At 33.8% G+C, this 16,005-nt stretch overlaps 1 protein-coding gene across 14 annotated transcripts in view; it reads right to left on the bottom strand.

The window, feature by feature from the left end:
- EML5 (EMAP like 5) overlaps positions 1 to 16,005 on the bottom strand; it is a 162,131-nt gene that overhangs the window by 75,665 nt on the left and 70,461 nt on the right. For all 14 annotated transcript variants that reach the window (XR_014242212.1, XR_014242213.1, XR_014242214.1 and 11 more), the window contains exons 9-15: positions 15,443 to 15,699; positions 14,112 to 14,324; positions 7,583 to 7,750; positions 6,806 to 6,912; positions 6,171 to 6,289; positions 4,585 to 4,771; positions 1,226 to 1,331 (exon numbers count right to left, since the gene is read on the bottom strand). Coding sequence is in view for 11 of the 14 variants with exons in the window: in XM_082383652.1 (XP_082239778.1) it covers positions 1,226 to 1,331; positions 4,585 to 4,771; positions 6,171 to 6,289; positions 6,806 to 6,912; positions 7,583 to 7,750; positions 14,112 to 14,324; positions 15,443 to 15,699 (1,157 nt within the window). In the remaining 3 variants the exon portion in view is untranslated. The remainder of the gene's footprint in view (positions 1 to 1,225; positions 1,332 to 4,584; positions 4,772 to 6,170; positions 6,290 to 6,805; positions 6,913 to 7,582; positions 7,751 to 14,111; positions 14,325 to 15,442; positions 15,700 to 16,005) is intronic.

Here is a 16,005-nt window from a genome sequence, read left to right as displayed (position 1 = left end):
ATAGTTTCTCAATGCATCTAAACCTATCTGCTGACTTCTTCCTCTGACTTCACTTACCTCATCTTCTACCAGCTTAAGATAGGGGAAAGGAGGAAGATAAGAAAAGTAGAAAAAAGATATTTAAAAGATGAGAAGGAAAGGGAAAACTAAGAAAGAAGGAAGGAAGAAGTGATATACACCAATGAATTTCACCATAGGAACTCTACTGTGATGTAAGAAGTCATAGGGATTACAAAAAGTGAATCAAATGCAAAAGACATAGGTTACAAATACATATTGCTGTTTAATATGACTGTAGTGAAGGTCAATTATTCTAGTTGTTACTACCATCAAGCAACAAGTAATGACTATTAGACAAGAGATTGCGCTAAGTCAGTCATGCTGGCAGGTGTGCATATGTTTATAGGTTGTAAAGGCAATCTATAATAAAACATTTGCCACTCTGCCACACTTTTTGCAAACCTCAATTAGTTTGTTATCGCTACCAGTGGTATTTTTCTTGTTGACTCCTTTACCATTCAGTTTCTTCACCTTTGGCAGATATTAGTATGTGTATATACATTTCCCCCCACAAACTATAGCAATTCACTATCACTTCAGTCAGAGCAGCAGAAAGCACAAATTTACTGTTTCTTAATATAAAATTCTCTATTAATGGTATTTCCCCACTCTTCCCAATCCATACCCCAGCTTTCACTGTAGATCTATCTGTAGTTGTTAAACTTTTATATATGTAGCAAAGAGTTAACGTGATCTGAAATTATTTTGATAAGACAGATTGGAATTGTCACTTCATAGAAATGTTATACAACAAATATTTCAGTTCTCACCTCTTTCTTAGCTTTCACCCTAAACATTTTCAAAGTTTACTCTGTGGCTGCAAAACATTAAATGAGACCAGGGTTTGCCCAAGGTGGGAAATACATACCACTAGTGGTAACTGAGACAGTTTCAGAGGTTATGTAGACAAACATTTTTTATTTTAATAGAAACATCTTTATAATAATGGGTATTAAAATTACACTCATTAAGTTATTATTATAAACCAGCTAGCAAACCCACACTTTCAGAGCCTTGATTGGTTAGGACAACAGTATGCACATTTGATTAAAAATCGTGAAGGTCACTATTAAATGACAAGTTTAGGCAAAACTAATTTAGACTAAAATGCTATGTATTGCCTCTGCATTTGGATCATTCTTACTGAGATAGAAAACTGCCTTACCTGAGAAATCAACAGCACAGACACCATATTGGTGGTAGCCCTTTAATATTGACAATGGTTTAATGGTCTCTGTGTCCCATATGTGAACTGAGGGATCCCTACCTACCTAAAATAGAAAGAATTATAAAAGTCATTTTATGCAATTAAATTGTTTATTTTCATATCTATAAAAGGAAATAAAACAGGAGATTTAACAGCCTTTGTCATATTTGCTATAAATATTTATCAAATAAAAAGTATAAAGCAGACTGTATATGTGATCAACACTTTTCCCTTACATTTGTTGAAAAGCTAATGAGACTAGGCTCAGTGTTTCTAGGAATGTTCTACAACTACGTAGCTCCTAAACCTCATCCTATACTTCATCAATAAAGATAATGCTTACCAAGCATCTATTATTGGCAGCGTTACTATGCTAGGTACAATGAGCACTAAGACAATTAGACAAATTTTGCAAACTCATTGGGAAAACGAGATATTTTCCATTAAAATAAGAACATCTGGTAATACATGCTTAATGGGGATGAAAAGGCTGTAGAGAAAATCTTCATGGAAGAGATGCTACTTGACGCGGGCCTTCAAAAAGTGTAGGTCTTAGATAAAAACAGAAGCAAGCAAGTATATTCTAGGCTAGGATAATGGTGTAAACAAGATACAGAGGGGTTAAAGCACCAAGCAGGTTAACAAGACTTAATTCTTAATTATTCCTCTAGACTCAAGTAATCACTTCTTTTTTTAAAAAATTATTTATTTATTTATTTATTTATTTTATTTATTTATGGCTGTGTTGGGTCTTCGTTTCTGTGCGAGGGCTTTCTCTAGTTGCGGCAAGTGGGGGCCACTCTTCATTGCGGTGCGCGGGCCTCTCACTATCGCGGCCTCTCTTGTTGCGGAGCACAGGCTCCAGACGCGCAGGCTCAGTAATTGTGGCTCACGGGCGTAGTTGCTCCGCGGCATGTGGGATCTTCCCAGACCAGGGCTCGAACCCATGTCCCCTGCATTGGCAGGCAGATTCTCAATCACTGCGCCACCAGGGAAGCCCCCAAGTAATCACTTTCTTTATACAGATTAAGAGATATAATAACTTTGCCTATGAAGGCAACTCCTGAAATAACTAATTATAGCTGCCAATTACTGTTAATTTTGAGATTGGTTTTATATAAAGACATAACAAAAAACAATACTGCAATCAGTCAACATTTCACTAAGTTATTAACTGCTTTCCTCTGTCCTGTCATTTCTCTACAGATCTACTGTTTTCTATATAAGCTGGAGTTCTAAACCACCATTTTGAGTTACTTTTGGTGTAGGTTTCTCCCAGGTGATATGAATTGCACCCATTAATAAACTTTTTGTTTTTCTCTTGTTAATCTGTTTTTTTTTTTCCTTTGGCTGTGCCTCATGGATTGCAGGATCTTAGTTCCCCAACCAGGGATCGAACCCGGGTCCCCTGCAGTGGAAGCGCAGAGTCCCAACCACTGGACCACCAGAGAATTCCCCTAATCTGTCTTTCTGTTAGAGTTCAGGCTAAAAGCCTAGCAGAGGAAGAGGTCATTGGGTATCCAGGGATGTCCTGTGGGCATACTGACTTTTAGTTTAATTTGGCCCAAACTCCCTAAAATTCCAGAATTATGGTAGTAAATGACCAGTTTTTACAGTTTTCATTCCAGTAGTAGCAGAATAATGTCCAAACTCCTTGCCACAGCACAATGGGTACATAATTCTGTTTTAAGAGGAACCATTTATATAAACTAAAGGTGAAAGTAAATGGTGCCCCTGAGGCCCCTGCCAACCCATTTAATTAGTTCTTCCGCTAATGTCCATCATGCACTCTAAGATTTGAATACTTTGCGCTGCTCACAGTTATTTAAAGAAGTTGTATTTTTATTTTTTAATTTTTTTCCCTACTGTTACACGTGATATGACACACTTGAAATACATTCCCCAACCTCCCCTCTGTCAGGTAAACTACTCAGCTCAAATGTCATCATCTCTATGAGGGTTTCCCTGATTCCATTAGGCACGATATATCAGTCCTTTATAATATTTCAAGAGCGCTTTATACATATCTCTAGCCTAGTGGTTCTCAGCAGCGGGTGACTTGCCTCCCAAATGCTGTCTGGAGACATTTTTGGTTGTCACAGCTGGGATGGGTGGTGTTACTGGCCTCTAGTCCGTAGAGGCCAGAGATGCTGCTAAACATCCTACAATGCACAGGATGGCATTATACACAAAAATGCAACTATCTTTACAACAAAGAATTATCTGGCCCAAAATGTCAACGGTGCCAAGGTAAGAAGCCCTGATCTATACTTATGACACTGTATCACAATTTTCTTGCGTGTTTGTCTTCCCCCACAGAGTATGAATGTTTTACCATGGCAAGATGTTTTATTTATATTCCCAGAGTCTTTCCTGGTACACAGCACATGCTCTATGAATGTTTTTGAATGAATAGAAGAAAGGAGGGAGAAAAGGAGGGAAGGAAAGGAAGGAGAAAAGGAAAGAGTCAGAGGAGGTACAAACAGAGGGAGGGAAGATGGGAGAAAGAAAAAGGGAAGAGCTTTCTCTCCTTTCAGGGAAGCTACATAGGATGATGCTAGTTTCCTACTCCCACCCTCAGTATATCCCAGAAGGTATACTTACCCAGTATTTAAAGCCAAACAGACTAAGGGCTTTAGGCTTTACCACTTATTAGCTGAGAGATCTTTGAGAAAATTATCTAATTTCTTTAAACCTAAACTTCCTCATTTATAAACTGGGGGAAATGGTTTCACTCTCATAGAGGTGAGGTGAGAATAAAATAATATACATTAAGAACCTAGTAAAGTGCTTACACACAGTGAGAATTTATAAATATCACCCTTTCCCTTCCTTCTCTAAGAACATCCATATAGAGAGGTATCAGTTATGACTTTTCTCTGTGTTTTCCACTTTGGTAAACCCGAATATGTTACTATCATGATTGTAAAATAAAAACATAGTCATCCTGTTTGTCACAGAACATTTCTTAGATAACTTATATTATTTTAAATAATTTAAAAACCAGATTTCTAGTCTTTACGGTTTTTGTAATTTTTACTCATAAATTTAAAAAATTAATATTATCGTGACAGAAAGGTGTCAAGCCAGAGCTCATAGTTCCAAATTCAAATTACAATAAGTAAAACAATAAAACTCTAAGGAAAACTATAAGAAAAATGTTTCATTTGTAATATGAAAATAAAATCCCCTTCTAAAGAATTCTTCATTTCCTAGAATACAAAAGATAAGGAAAAAAATGGACTAACTTAACTTTAAACCCAAACGAAGGTCTAACCTATCTGGCCTGTTGTTGCATAGTCTTTCAAAGGACCTACCTGGCCTGTTGCCACATAGTCTTTCACAGGATGAATAGCCAGGCAGAGAATATCATCATCATGACCCAGGTAAAAGCGCTGTGTGTTCTGCTGTCGATTATAAATGACACCCACTGCTGCCACATGGTACACAATTTCACCAATTTGAGTATAAAACAGATTACTTCGACAGTCATAACCTCTGTAACTAAATATAGAAAAATCATATAACATTAACTTTGGCCTTTTACTGATAAATATGGACTATACAGAGGACATTCAATTTCCAGTTTTACAAGATACTGAACAATTTTAAAAAATACAAATATCTCAGATCCCATAAACTTTTGTGAACTGCTCTGATTACAAATAGCTAAATCCAAGCTACAACACTCAATGAAAAAAGGTGCAGAAAAGTGTATATTGTACACTAATATTTGCATAATACTAAATTCGTATACTATAAAGCAAAAAGTTGCTTTTTTACTAGTGAAAGGGTATAGAAAAGAATATATATTTGTATTTGTTTGTACTATATTATACATAAATATTTCTGAAACTAGGTAACAGTGATTCCCTTTGGGTAGGGGGGAAATGATGGCTGGGAGGGCAGAGGTGGGAAGAAGATTTTCAGAGTGTATCCTTTTATACACATTGTTCAACCATGAGAATAAAATATATCAATATATATTACAAAAATAAGTTTAAACAATTTAAAAATATTATACACATCCAGAAAACAAGTAGTCAAATCCTCTCAAAAATGATCAATATAAATAAAATAGATAACTAATAAGGACCTACTGAATAGCAGCACAGGGAACACTACTCAATACTCTGTAATGGCCTATATGGGAAAAGAATCTAAAAAAGAGTGGATATATGTATATGTACAACTGATTCACTTTGCTATCCACCTGAAACTAACACAACATTGTAAATCAACTATACTCCAATTAAAAACACACACACACAAAAAAAATGCTTCCAAACAAAAAAACAAAAAGAAATACTGTCTATTTTAACACTGGAGGAAAAATATTTTTACTAAATAAATCTGGTTTTTTTCAAATTCTTGAAAACATTATAAGCCAGGTAAGACAATGATTACTAGGTTAGGGGAAGGAAAGAGCTGGACTGGAGACTCTGTTGTCCCGGGATAAAATGTGAGCCCTGTATTGCCAGATATTCTAAGAGAATCCAGAAACTGTATTTTATTGAAATTATATATAGGCCAAAATGCTTAGGCCAAAACAAGCCACAATATCATTACAAATTAGACATATTTAGGGGAGATAATAATCTCTTACATTTCACTTAGTTTTTTTGTTTAAAGAGATCCATTTCTATAAATATAACACAATTTTCATAAGACAAATTAATTTTTTATTTAATAAACTCTTATAGCGCCAGACAACATTCTAAGTCACCACAAGTATTGACTTATTTACTCCTCACCAGAACCCTATGAAGTAAAGTACTGTTATCTCCATTTTACAGATGGTAAAACAGAAACACAGAGAGGTTAAGTGACTTGCTCAAAGTCACATAGCTAGTAAATGGGAACCAAAATTCAAACACATAAATGAAAAGTAGTCGTTTTGTACCCGTGAACAAAGTGTAATCGAATACTATTTCCTGGAGCCCGCTCTCTTCTTTTAGAAGTACCACTTTTTTGTTTCTCTTTGTATTGTTCTTTAAGCTGAGGTAGATCTTCCGTGTAAACCTTTAAATAATGTACATAAGTAGAAATATTCTTAGAACATAAATTAATAAAGGTGTTATAGATTCCTAATGTAACTTCAGACACTGTGGTTACTAAGATCGCTAAAGTTTTAACAACTGTCTTCAATAGGAAGATTCTTTATGAAATTTACTTCCTTGGAAAGACAAACGTATTTACATTTTCTAAGTATCACACTGACAAATACATATTTAGTTTCCATGAAATTTGTATACTTCGTAAGAGAGTATTTTAAAGGAAATAAATGGAAGTGTACTGCGACAAAAAGCACATATAATATATAATAAAATACAATACAGGCACAGTTAGTATATCAAGCACTTAATATAAATAACATTTTACACAAGTATACTTTAAATCTTAAAGGGGGAAGCAGCCATACATTTCTTGGAAAATTAAAAACTGCAAAAGGTAACAATAGATGAGTAAACAACAGGGAGCAAGATAAAGAAGAAACTAGAATTTTTCAGGAAAAAATCATGTGGTAATAAAAATTACCTGCCGACGGTAGGTGAGCTGTGTCTCTTGTTCAATTTCAGAGTCCAGTTCTGGAACATCAGACAGATCTGAATCTGATTCATCACTATTAGAGTCAGCCAGATTTTCTGTAATTTAAAAAAATGAAACATTACCTGTTTAAAGATGATTCATTTTCAAAACAGCACAATAAAATTAATGATTAAGAGCTGACTGTGCCAACTGACATGGAGACAAGCCATAAAACAAGCAAATGAAATTACCTATTCAAGTGACACAGATGTCAGTAAACTGTACTACAGATTATCTTCCTCTCCACTCACTGCAAACTCAACAGTTCCTTTAAATCCCTTCACTGGCTCCCCAATGACCGCTACATCAAATTTAAATGTCTGTGCAAATATAAGTGAATATAACCTATAATTAACATGAAAAATAGCTAGAAAATACTATATGCAACAGATGAACTGACATTAGATAATTTTTCTTTGTCAAAAAAACCATACTGAAACCTAGATACCCATCTCCCAGAGAATACATTAAATGTTTGTTTTACTAATGCATGTTTTTTACTCATCATTTGATAAAGTGTAACCAAAAGTACTTTGTAGTCCATGCTCTGTGACATCTGAGTTTAAACATATAGACCTAATATTTTATTTAAAATTTCCACTAATAATAATAATTTATACTGTTAACATACGAGGTTTGTGTATGTTTCAATAGTAAAATTGTTATTTGGGGGTTACTGAAGAGTTATTTGACAGAGAAATTGTTGAGACAGTGTGTGTTACTCACCTTGGGGTGCTATGTGAAGAGCATCTTTTAGTTTTCTTTCAGGAATAAATTTCCACTGAAAGACAGAGTGATCTGCTCCACCAATAGAAATAACCCACTGATAATCATGTGACCATCTGACATTAGTTACATGAGCTGAATGGCCAATGTATTTTTTAAACTTGGCCCCTATAACAAAAATATACCTTTATGTTGATAAACAAATGCCAATACACACACAAAAAAAACACTATAAACAACAATATCTTTACCTGAACCAATGCATCCTACTTCTATTACCTTATGATCAAAGGGGAAAAATGTTAATTCAAAAATTCACTGAGTGAGCAAATGAATGAGTGTACATCAAGGGATGTAAATCTTTGCTCTACTGATTCACAATATAATTTGGTAAGAACCTCGAGCTGTGAAGCATTATCTTATTGCTTTGAGAAAAGCCTGCAGCTACAAGGGGATCAATTGTTTTTATATTCAGATATTTGAATGTTTTGGCCTGACGCCTTTGATCTTAAGTGACATTGACCAATCTCCTCCCCCCACTATTCTCAGCCCTAGCTCCGAAGATCCTTTGAAAGCTCAAGCCATCAACAAAATATTAGCAACATATAAAAAGGACTACACACCATAACCAAATGGGATTTATGCCAGGAATGCAAGGTTGGTTCAATATACAAAAATCAATCATACTAACCAAAATAAAATACATCCAGTTGTCCCAACAACTATCTTTTATAGTCATTTTTTTAAACCTATATATTTGGTATAATGTCCTTCAATGTGGGTTTGTCTGATGTTTCTTCATGATTAGATTCAGATGTGTTTTTTGCACAGGCAATGTTGTGTCCTTTTGGATACATCATTTTAAGGGGCACCACAGTTCTATCACTAGTGATGTTAAGTAGCAGCATTTGGTTAAGGTGTTATATACTAGACTTCCCCAACTGTAAAGGATTTGTTTAACTTTCTGCCTAATTTTTAAAAAATCTGTGCAATGATAGGAACCATTTTTGTGGTTCTAAGTTCAGAATACATTTTCTATATCCTGCTTAGATAAACTTGATATTTGGCAACATGTATATGTTCCTGTTAGAGTACACTAAACACAATAATGTTTGGCTTCATTTTGATAATGTTTTAGAAGTTTTATTTGAAGTTACAGAAGGCTTGTATTTCAGGATGGCAAAGATCCATCAGTTACAAACTGGAGAAAAACCTTCACCTTGGCCATGAATTTAGGGATAGCCATCTAATCAAAGCATAAAAGATTTGACCCAAACTATATAAATTACAATTTACTGCTACCTGACAGTAATGTTATTTTTTTAAGAATCAATTTTTTATGTAGCTTAACAGAAGTCAGTAACTTTCTAGATGGGTAACTTGCCACAATTCACTCCACAAGTCCAATAAGGTAAGATTTAGTCCCATCCCTCTTATAAGAGAATGCATTATTTGCCTGTCAAGAGGACTCTGGCTATTACTTCCTTTGATGGGACCCTGTACATACTCTTAGGCAACAGAGAGACTTACAAGGTAAAACCAGAAATTTCAGCAAATAAAATTCCAAGTTTTTAAGGTGTACTAATTTTGTTATGTTTAGAGCAAATGAAGAAGAGTTATCTGAGTACCTATTCTAATTGACTATATTGGGTGATAGCTCCAAGAGAGGTGTAGATAATCCTGTAAGGCCTTCCAAATGATTTTTTTCTGTGACTTTTCAAAGATCAATTCCTCTGGAAGAACCAAGGCAATTCAACAAGAAAGCTATGGAATAAGTCTAAGGGAAGCCAGTTATTTCTAATCAAAGTGACTTTATTAATAATTATTCAATAACCAGCACTGTTTATCTAACTATGATAAACAGTTTATCTTAAAAGTAAACCTAGATATCACATCTTTTAAGAAGTGACCATGACTCACCAAGACCAACCATATCCTCTTATCATGCTTCCAGAATTCCCTGTTATTACCCCATGTGATTATAACACTCAAATGTAATAGTCTATTTACTTGTTAACTCCTCTAATAAACTATAAGCTCCCTGAGGACAGGATTGTATCTTGTTTACCATACATCCCTAATGCCTGATACATAGCAAACATTCATTAGGTATTTGAAGAAAGAGAAAGAAAGGAAAAAAAAAAAAGAAAGATCATATTTTCCCTCACTCTGCCTATACACTTGAGTTGAAATGCTAGACTGTACAGGAGGGAAGAAGAGTAGTGAAGGAGACTGAGAGGGCATGAACTCCAACGCTTACAATTCATTAAAGGGGACAAAAAGTCTGATGTAAAGAATATTAGAGTTGAAATCAAAAGACTAGAGTTTGAGTGTCATCTTGACTACTTAATAGCACAGGAGCTTGAGCACATCAGTTAACCTCTCTTAGACTCCATTTCCATTTTAGTATAAATTGGATTATAAGCTCTCAAAGTCCCTTCATTATTAAAAACTGACATATGATAGGAAATGATAAAAGAACAGTTAAGGCCTAAACAGTCTGTCATCAATTAGGACTAACATCTCAGACAAAAGATTTATCAAAGCAAGCTAGAATGGTCATAGAAGCTTTCCTAATTTAAATGAGAACAGAATGATAATTCTTGGTGAGGATAAAGCAATAGACTGAAATATTTATGTTTCAATGATCCCATGTCTTTTCTAATTTATTTTAGGGTATACTTTAACAGAAAGTTAATATGAGCTAAATCTCTTCAATAAATTGTAGCAATATGACAAAAGATTTATTTCCCATTTAACAATGTTTTGATGACCTTAAAACTTCTAGATATAAAATATATGAGAATATCTTTTTTGACCCTAGTAAAAAGTAGAATTCCTTAATACATAAAACAGCATTGTTCAGAAAAAAAAAAAAGAGAAACTGATTTGACTACACTGAAATAAAAACTAGTCAACAAAAGACATCATTAGGAAAATAACTCACAAACTCAAAAAAAGGCATCTGTAATCCATAAAAATTACAAATCATTTGTATCTAGAGTATATGAAATTATTTTCATAAAACAATAAAAGAAACAACTCTAAAAAATAGGCAAAAGATATGAACTTGTGTTTGATAGAAGAGGAAATGCAGAAAATCAAAAAATATTGGAAAAGATGGTCAATCTTATTAGTAGTTAGACAAATGTAAATTAAGGCAAGGTGACACCATTTACACCAACTAGATTTACAAAAACAAAAAGTGTGGCAATGCCAAGTGCTGAAGAGGATGTAGATCAACGGGGTTTGTAAAATGGTATAACCATTGTGGAAAACAATTTGGCATTTTCTTATAAATTCTCTATGACCCAGCAATTTCACTCCTAAGTATACATCTTTGGAAACTTGTATATCATAGCAAAAGACTGAAAAGAACCCAAATGTCCACTGACAGAAGAATAAACACATGAACTGTATCACATTTTCACAAGTATTTTACAGCAATGAAAAACAAATACACTAGAGCTACATGCAACAATATCTTAGAAATCTCAGAATCTTAGAAAAGCGGTGTTGAATAAGTCCCCATCACAAATCTGTTTTATTGTTTGATATTTGTTTTTCCAATGAATTTTCTTATGGAATCTAAAAACTATTTTTACCAAATAGAAATGTTCATTTGTCAATAAGTACTGAAAGAGTCTTGGCAATTATTAACAGTGATGAAGGTGTCAGATTAAAGCAACCATGCCCTCACCTCTCCATCCTCCCCCACCCCGCCTTCTCACCCACCACCATAGCCTCTGTGCTGCTGCCTGGGAACAGTCTGATTATTTGAGAGAGATTATGGTCAAGAGCAGGAGAATCTAGAGAGAAAGAGGATAACAATGAACAAAGAAAAAAAAAAAAGAAGAGTAATGCTCCTTTGGCCTGGGATTTGAGGGGGCTAAATGTGGAAGAGGAACATTCTGGGCTAACCTCACACATTTTGTGCTGCAATTACAATGATTCTATAACGTAAGCTACTTCTATTATTTAACTTCTTTCCACATTTTGTAAAAGCTTCACTTATGGATATTACTTAAGTGGATATCAAAAATACATTAATACATCAGACACAATCTTTTCCCAAACTTAAGTTGGATCAATAGTACAACTTACTGTAATGAAAAAATGTACAACTTCATAACTAATCTAAAAGAGAGTTTTTCCAGTAATACTACTAGCTTTATGCAAGTATGTAAATTCAATAAATACAGAATCTTAAAATACTTCTCCTAACCTTTGTCTTCTTCTCTCCCGATTACCTACCCATAGTCTCAAGCTGACTCACAAGAAATAAAAACCCTTATCATAAAATAAATGTCTAACAAAAATCTAAAAAAAACAGAAAATAAGAAAAACAATTTATATTCTTGAAGTAGTAACTGAACAAGACTAACTTTTCTTAAAGACTTTGGTAAAATATTCCTACAGCAATTCAGAAGACTACTGCACATTTTATAAATGAAACAAAATTATTGAGCAACAAAAATATTGTCTTCCCTGTTGCAGAAGATAAAGCTTGTGAGTAACTCCCATTCATTTGATTAAGAAAACTCAGAAAATTACTTTTTTTCTGCAGAGAGGTCAGTGTATGAAACAGTGAGTAGAAGCAAAGTCTAAGATTAATAACACCATGATTAATCTTACTAAATCTCACACCTTCTAACTAGGCAAGTATCATTTTGTGTCACAATAAAATTTGTTGTGCCTGGTGACTCTCATGTCCTGGCTATGTGGTGGGATCCAGAAATACCGTACTTCAATTGCTAGAGATTTAGTTAGCCTTTATTAACACCCTTAGCATTACGTATGGAGGCACTTCCACATGCACCTAGGAAGCTGACATGTTGCAGGCAGGAACTGACAACATGGCATAGCTGGCAGGATCTGGAACTCACTACTTTACTGTAGAGGTATAGCAATTACCAGTCTAGACTTCTGGGAAACTTGGGCCCTTAAGTTTAACATCAAGGGGACTACCTAAACTATTTGAATAAAACTATTTCTACTGTTTCCAAAATTACCTTTTTACTAAATTGCATTTTAACATTTGTCCGACAGCTTTTATTAACAAGCGGGTGAAAATCATGACTGCATCTGCTATAGATGTTGATACTCTATGAATACACTCACTGCACCTAATATAAGGCCCTATATTATAAGGGAGAGTTCTTTGAAAATTAAATCTCAGAAGAAACTTGGCTTTCTCTGAGTAGTAGGTATGCTTTTTTTTTTTTTTTTTTAATAGCTAAAGTGAAAATTATTTTGTGCCCTGCTTTATTTTATTTTTGGTTTCCAGGAAGCTCAGATTCAATTTTGATGTTTGACTACTGAAGAAGAAAATGTCAAACATTTTCTTTACCTGATTTTAATATAGTATTTCTATTTATACTTCCCCTGGTATGAATTCTTTACTCATATAATTATTTTAGTACTTATGGACTTGTTATAAGCTGACTCAAATACTTTCTGGAACAAGGCATGGAACAAATAAATGACTAATAGAGCATTTCATTTAATTATTCTCAGGTCTATTAACAGAATGATTAATATCATCACTTTAAAAGAGATCCGGGGAATTCCCTGGTGGCGCAGTGGTTGAGAATCTGCCTGCTAATGCAGGGGACACGGGTTCGAGCCCTGGTCTGGGAAGATCCCACATGCCGCGGAGCAACTGCGCCCGTGAGCCACAATTACTGAGCCTGCGCGTCTGGAGCCTGTTCTCTGCAACAAGAGAGGCCGCGATAGTGAGAGGCCTGCGCACCGCGATGAAGAGTGGCCCCCGCTTGCCGCAACTAGAGAAAGCCCTCGCACAGAAACGAAGACCCAACACAGCCAAATATAAATAAATAAATAAATTAATTAATTAAAAAAAAAAAGATCCAAGAAAAAGAGGTGATACATATTATATATAGAAAATAACCAGTGATAAGACCCCTTATTTTTCTCCCACCCCCAGTTATGAAAAATAAATGTCAAAACAATACATGCTAAGGATTTTAAGCAAAAACACACTCTCAGATAAAAACCAACAAACAAACCAATAGATTCCAAACTGTGACCTGCACTTGCACAGCTGACTACTTCATCAGAATTCTTGAGAAAATGACATAAGAAAAATGTCTCCTAAAAGATATATGTTCAACAAGTTAAATGATTAAAGATAATAAGCCATAAGAAAAGTATAACTATCATTGTATATCCCAACTATATGAAGCAATTCTGGAAGTGGGGAGAAAAATGATTCTTTAAAAAGAAAGAGGTAAAGTACTAGCCCATTCATAATATATGAATTCAAAAATAATTTTCTAATACAAACTTCATATTCAAAAATAAATGTAACATATGACAATAATTTCTGAATTATCAAAATACTATAACTAATTCTATTCATTTTCATGAAATCCTTCACCAAACCAACAGCACACATATTTTAAAAAGTATAAACCCTCTTATTTATCTTAAGACTAATTTTCTGTAAGAACTTAGAAGTCTTTTAAAAGACAGAGGTTAATTAATAATATTTTGAAAGAAAAGATACCTTTTCTTAAACAAGGATATCGAAATAATTTTATAATTCCATAGTCATCAGCTGTAACTAAAACTTGGCCAATATAGTTTCCATCTACTGAGTTTATATCATTGATATCTGAATACTTGGGCCAAATTCCATTTACTTCAAGGCCTGAAACACATGTCCATGAAGCCCAATGAACACCTTTTATTTCTTCTTTATTTGTCACTTCTTTTCCTCCTAAAAATAAATCATAGTATTAATTTAAGAAGTTATTTCCTTTGATTTTTACTCAAGCATAAACTGTACTGATAACATGGTAAACTCCAAAACTTAAATATCTTCTCCATCCTGTTAAAGGAGAAGACATGAATAGGTAGGTGAATATAGTAAGGAAAGGAGAAAATTAAGTGTAAGGAGTTGTTAAAAAGCCACTACCAAAATTATGCTGACTCAGAGACATATAGATTTGATGATGATGTAGCTTAGCAGGTTCGTCCATATGGACAGTAAAACTGAACCCTATTAAAATCATGCTACAGATCAGTCACAATGGGGTAAGTTAGAAGGAAAAGTAAAAGCTATAAGAAAGTGGCAAATCAGGTATTGAAAAAGAAACCGAAGAAGATACACGGTTGAGAAAGATAACTGAAAGGATCACAAAAGAAGGATGAGTGACAAGGAATACATTTATGTTAGGTAACAGGACTTCAGTATTCAGTCAATCTTCATTACATACAGATTGTTAATGAAAACTTTTGGAGAGATGCATTAATTTAAATATGCAGCTACTCTTCTTAAATAAGTTATTTTAATATAGTGACTAATTCACTAAGCATCATACCAAATAAAGGGCTGAGAGATAATATTTTGATGGTTCTGTTTTTATTCTTCTCTTTTTAAATCTTTGATAAAAATTCTGTTTTTCAAAATTAGTTTGTTAGCTATATTATTAATATTATGCAAAGTCTGAGATAACAACAAAAACCCAAACAATTTATAGTCAGACATTTGTATCAGTTGTATTTAGTTAATTAGTTGCACCCATTAAAAATGGCATTTTGACTTTCTAATATGCACTAGGACTTTACCATATACTACTCATATGGCATGGACTTCAACATAAAATAAGTCTGCCTTAGATCCTCCAAGCAATTAAGTTTTAATTAAGAACCAAAAGGATTTCAAATGATAAGGCAGCCATAGAGAAAAGATCACAATGGCTGAAATATTAGCTTGTATCGTCTTTGATTTCCTATAATCAAATGTAACTTACACTCTGCCTCTAGTGAAATTCTAAGATATTTTAAAGGAACTAAAAATCTACAAATTATAAATAATTTATAGGAAATTTTTACCTGGCATCCTATAAAAAAGTCTTTTACCATTCCCATCATTTGTTTGTAAATATCTACTGTCTGAGGACCAGTCCAAGTGAGTGATGAAACTAAGCGATCCAACACATTCTCCAAATTTTTTATAACGCTGAGAAACTCCATAAATATCAACTGAGTTGTCATTGCATCCAACAGCAAGGTAAGTTCCATCTGGTGAATATTTTAACTCATGAATTGCCTCCTTCCGATCTTTAATATGTACAACTTCCGTCATATCTCTGTAAAGAGAAAAAAAATGAGACCATACGCAAAGAAGTCACTACAGAATTAGTTCAGTTTTCAAATGTGTCTAAAATGACTATGAGGCTATATCAAGTATTTATAAACCATAAAACAAATGTAAATGAGACAAGTAGTATTAACTCAGGAATAATTTTGCTGAACAGAAATATATGAGGACAATATATGCTGGAAGTAGAGAAAAATGCTAAATTTCAGTTCCTAAATTACTCAATTTTAAGTAGTTCAGAGATTCATACTAAATTTCTGGAGTCATACAATAAAGGAAATAAAGTCATGGATTT

This window comes from Balaenoptera borealis (assembly GCF_965194805.1).
Source record: "Balaenoptera borealis genome assembly, chromosome: 3".
Taxonomy (NCBI): Eukaryota; Metazoa; Chordata; class Mammalia; order Artiodactyla; family Balaenopteridae; genus Balaenoptera; species Balaenoptera borealis.
This window is presented reverse-complemented; position numbering and strand designations above follow the sequence as displayed.